We start from the raw sequence: 4,821 nt of genomic DNA, 5'->3' as shown, positions 1-4,821 counted from the left end.
TAATGGGCCCTGCATAATCGATGTGAATTCTTTCCCAGGGCTGTTTAGTGGCTGGCCAGGATAATGGTTTCGCATGAGGAGGCGATTTTGCGGCTACCGCACATGCATGGCAAGTCTTAACGCACTCGGAAATGTCCTCATCCAAGCTTGGCCAGTACACATAACTCCGGGCAAGTGCCTTCATCCTTTGCATCGCGGGGTGACCTTCGTGTAGCTGCTTCAGACATTTCTCGCGTAATCTGGTAGGAATCACTACCCTCTCCCCGAGCAAAATGCATTCTCGAACCTAAGAAAGGGCTTCGCTTCGATTGAAAAAGCGTGCCAGGTCTGCACCGTAGCTCAGGTTTCGAGGCCAACCTTCCATGACATACTGGTGAACCTTCTTCAAGACTGCGTCAGTATTTGTAGCTCTCGCAACGTCTCTAAAATTAAGAGGAAATGCATTAATAGAATTTGTTGCTACAAAACTTACATCCTCCTCGAGTTCGGCGCTGGCTATGATGTACTCCGGTTCTGGTTTGGCATGTTCCCTTATCAGTCTTGATAGTATGTCGGCGTTACCGAACTTAGTAGTGGGAACATACTCGATGCTGAAGTCATACAGCTGCAAGGTCAGTGCGAATCGTTGCAGTCTGTTTGCCGTGTAAACCGGAATACCTTTTTTACTGCCGAAAATTCTTACTAGTGGACGGTGGTCTGTCTGCAGGCAAAAATGACGACCATACAGCATCTTGTGGAACTTAGTGACCGCAAAAATAATGGCAAGACCTTCACGGTCTATTTGGCTGTACCTTGTTTCGGCTTGCGTTAGCGCCCTTGATGCGTGTTGTACAACCTTTATCGAGCCATCGGCGTATTTATGGCTAATTGTTGCACCAAGTACCACTGCTGATGCATCTGCAGATACCACAATTTCGGCGTTCGGGTCATAATGTGTCAGCAGTAAATCGGACGAGAGTATTTCCTTGAATTTGCTGAAGGCTCGATCACATTCCCGAGTCCATAAAAATTTGCTCTCGTCTTTCAATAGCATATCTAGCGGGTATTGTAGGTCGCGCATTTTCGAAACGAACTTTCCATAGTAGTTGATCGCGCCTAGGAATGAACGTACCTCGCTAATATTTGTTGGTGTTGGCAGCTTCTGAATTATGTCGATTTTTGCTGGGTTTGGTCTAAGGCCACGACTATCGACGATGAAACCCAGATACTCTATCTGTTGCATTTTGAACGCACATTTGTCTGCACGGATAGTGAATCCGAATTCCTGTATACGGCGGAATAGATTCAGCAGATTTTCATCGTGCTCGCGTTCCGTTTTGCCACCAACGATTACGTCATCCATATATCCGGATGTTCCTTTTAGTCCTGCAAGCATGGTGTCTATTAGCTGCTGGAATGCTGCAGGAGCTATTTTGATGCCGGGCGGCAGGCGATTGTAATAATATAAGCCGCGATGTGTATTTATGGTTAGCAAGGGTCGATATCTGGCATCAATTTCGACCTGTAAAAAGGCGTCTGAAAGGTCGATTTTGCTAAAGAATCTGCATTGGGCTAGCTTAGCGAAAATATCGTCTGGGAGCGGTAATGGGTATTCATATGACCGAAGAGCCGAATTCAGTCCGGTGGAGTAGTCCCCACAAATGCGAATACTACCGTTCCCCTTTCTAACGACGACAATCGGCGCGGCCCACTCGGAATAGTCAACTGGCGTAATGACTTTGAGTGCTTGTAGCCTATCTAGCTCCTTCGCGACTGTTGCCTGCATGGCGTAAGCTACGGGACGCTTCGGACAGAAAATAGGACGGACATTTTCCTTCAATTGCAGCTTTATGTTGGCCTTTGTGCATAAACCTGTACCGTGGAAAACAGCTGGAAATCGCTTCTCCCATTTTGCAGAATCACTCTCTATTCTGTTGCAAAACTGGTTCATCGGCATGGCTGCAAGCGAAAAAATATCGATTAGATCGGCTCCTAATAGCTGCAAATCTGACGGAATAACTCTTATTATAGCCGTTTCAGTCCTTCCGTTAATCGTAATATTTGCTTCAAATTCGCCATCCAGCTGAATGTGTGCACCAGTTGCCGTTTTCGCGTGCACTTGCGCTGGAGATAGAGTTGGCATGCCGAGCTGTTTCCAGGTCTTTCGTCCTATGATCGTAATGTCCGAGCCAGTGTCGAGCTGTAACCTGGCCGATTTCTGCCCAATGTGGATGGTCACATATTTCCGGTTTTGTTGTACGCTAAAAATATTAACGGAAACTACCCTTGTCGCTACTGAAGAGCGCTTGTAGAAATTATTTTTTCTTTTCTTCCGCCCTGCAGTGTTACAATGCCCTTCGCGGTGCCCATACTTGCCACAATCCTCGCACTTATGCGACCGGTACGAACAATCTCGTATCCAATGATGATCGCCGCATAACCAGCATGGACCCGGTGGTTTCGCTGCTGGTGCGCTTCGGTCTGCTTGCTGAGGATGCTGCTGGTTGCTGAAGCTGCGTTGTGTCTGCTGCGCGTACCGCTGCTTGTAGTCACCGCGCATAGCGAAAACTCGCTCGTTTCCCTCGGTGGCTATCATCGCGCTGTCCACCTTCAAGCTTGTGATGCGCTGAGCTTCGGCAGAAAGCTGCTCCAACGTGAGGTCTACCTTGTCCTCGATGCGAGCAAGAAGCCGTGTGCGGATTTCAGCATCGCCGTCCTCTCTCAACCCACAAACAAGCATTAAGCATTTGAACTGCTCCTCGGTCATAGCGCTGAATTGGAAATCAACACAAGCGCGATTAACCCGACATGCGAATGTCATCAGGTCTTCGTTATTCGCTTTTACAATTTGCAAACACTTGTATCGCTTGCTAAGTAGGGACTCCGCACTTCCAAATAGGGCCTTCAGTTTGCTAACTGTATCGTCGAACGTGAGGTCGCGGGGAACACGGGGAAGGATGAAGTTGCAGTACCGCGCGTGTTCCGCTGTGCCCAATTTGCGAATGAGCAGCCGCACTTTCGCTGAATCCTCTAATCGGGAGGCGTCTTGCACGAACAAATCCTCGTAACGTGCATACCATGCAGGGAACGTCACGCCGAATTCTGCCTCGAACCGAAACTCGTTGATGCTTCCTGCCAAAGCATCCATAATCAACTCTGGATTCCTTGGTGCTGCGGGCTGCTGTGCGTACTGTTGAGCCTGCTGGGCTTGTTGTTGGGGCTGCGCTGTCGTGTGTGGTGTTTGCTGCATCATGTGTGCCATCATTTGTTGCTGCTGAGATAGCTGTTGCTGCTGCTGCTGCATTTGCTGCTGCATAAGATTCAGCATTTGCAAAAACATTCCCGTTTCAGAACCGTTTATGACCAGTCCTGCTTGTGCCGATGAAGCAACGGGATTTTGCGATGGCGGTTGTGCTGGTTGCATCGGTGCACTTTGCGTTGGCTGAACAAAGCCCGGGTTCAGAGCCCTTGCACCGTTCAGAGACAAACGTCGCTGCTCATCCATCTCGGCATCGCCTTCGGGATTAAACATTTTAATGCCGCTTCGATGGAATTGTCTCTCTTTTCCGGATAAAGATGCACTTCACACGCGAACACTTTAACAATGCCTTTCTTACTAAACTGCACTGCACTGAAAAAGTCTTTTTTTTTTCAACTCGTCGCCACTGTTATATTTTCGTTTTCTTTCGAAGAACGCTAAGAAACGTTAACGCGTTACTTTCTTCAAAACGATGGGATAGGAAAGTCCTTGTTTATTATTAATAACTCGTAAACGATTTTGCTACCACTTTGTTACCACGACCTTTCTCAAGCGCGCGCCATATCTTTCTCCTCTCCCGATCGGCACTCACGGATCGTGCCGAGCGCGCGTTCGCTGACCTCCCGATAGATCGCACACACACTTCGATCTACGCCCGATGAGTGTCCTCGGTGGCGATCTACGGGACCATCAGGTTGGCCCATAACACTGCGGTCTCATACCTTACCGTCCGGAACGATCGAGCCACGCGGATTGCTGCCTTTCGCTGCACGCGCTTTAGCAGACTGCGGCACTCGCGGTTATCCAACACTCCTTGCCAGACAGGTGCAGCGTAGCGCATTGTCGAGTCGGCGACCGCTGCGAGCAAGCGGCATCGTGACGTCTTTGGTCCTCGGTGGTTCGGCATCAATCGTGTGACCGCCTGTACAATCTGCATTGCCTTCCGAGTAACCGCCTTCACATGAGGAACCCACGACAGGTTGTACTGTAAGCGTACCCCGAGAAAATTAAGGGTACGCGAGAACGGCACCACTATACCTCCTAAGGTGATGGTGATGTCTTCTGGAGGCTGCTGCAGGCTAGAGATCACCGTCATCTCCGTTTTCGCATGTGCGAGCTCCAAGTGATGCTCGCGCAGCCACCGGTCTACCGCTGACACAGCCTCCTCAGCTACTACTGCTGCTGCTGCTGGCGTTTGGAATTTTGCGGTTGATTAGCACTATGTGTAGGTTTCATGATAGAACTTTAAGGCTTGTTAAGAACGTGTGCCGAACTTGGTAGAACTTCATAGCTTTTTAATGTATTGTGATATCCTACCAGTACAGAGTACACACACACACACCACCTCGTTCGTTACCAGAACACAACCTTCTTTATTCGCTACTCAACTCCCACTGATCAACCATCATACATCATACCTTCTTTCTCTTTCTTACTCTAGGATCCCACATCCTCTCTTTACTAAAAGATATGTAACGGTTTTCACATCCCAAATATATTATGATATAAACTTAACCTACACCCTTCACATACTTCCGTCTCGATACCTCTATGGACGCTTAATTTCCCTAGCTTCTCTAATC

The 4,821-nt window shown here is 48.6% G+C and overlaps 1 protein-coding gene across 1 annotated transcript; it reads right to left on the bottom strand.

Annotated features, from left to right (window-relative positions):
• Positions 1 to 395: 395 nt before the first annotated feature.
• LOC121601033 (uncharacterized protein K02A2.6-like) lies at positions 396 to 3,241 on the bottom strand. The gene is made up of 2 exons (XM_041929820.1): positions 473 to 3,241; positions 396 to 422 (listed from the first exon to the last, which is right to left on the bottom strand). The coding sequence occupies exons 1-2, from the start codon at positions 3,239 to 3,241 to the stop codon at positions 396 to 398; spliced, it is 2,796 nt and encodes a 931-aa protein (XP_041785754.1).
• Between the last annotated feature and the right edge of the window lie 1,580 nt (positions 3,242 to 4,821).

The sequence above is a fragment of the Anopheles merus genome, unplaced genomic scaffold (genome assembly GCF_017562075.2).
Source record: "Anopheles merus strain MAF unplaced genomic scaffold, AmerM5.1 LNR4000020, whole genome shotgun sequence".
Classification (NCBI taxonomy): Eukaryota; Metazoa; Arthropoda; class Insecta; order Diptera; family Culicidae; genus Anopheles; species Anopheles merus.
Note: the sequence above shows the minus strand (reverse complement) of the source record. Positions and strands in the feature narration are given on the sequence as shown.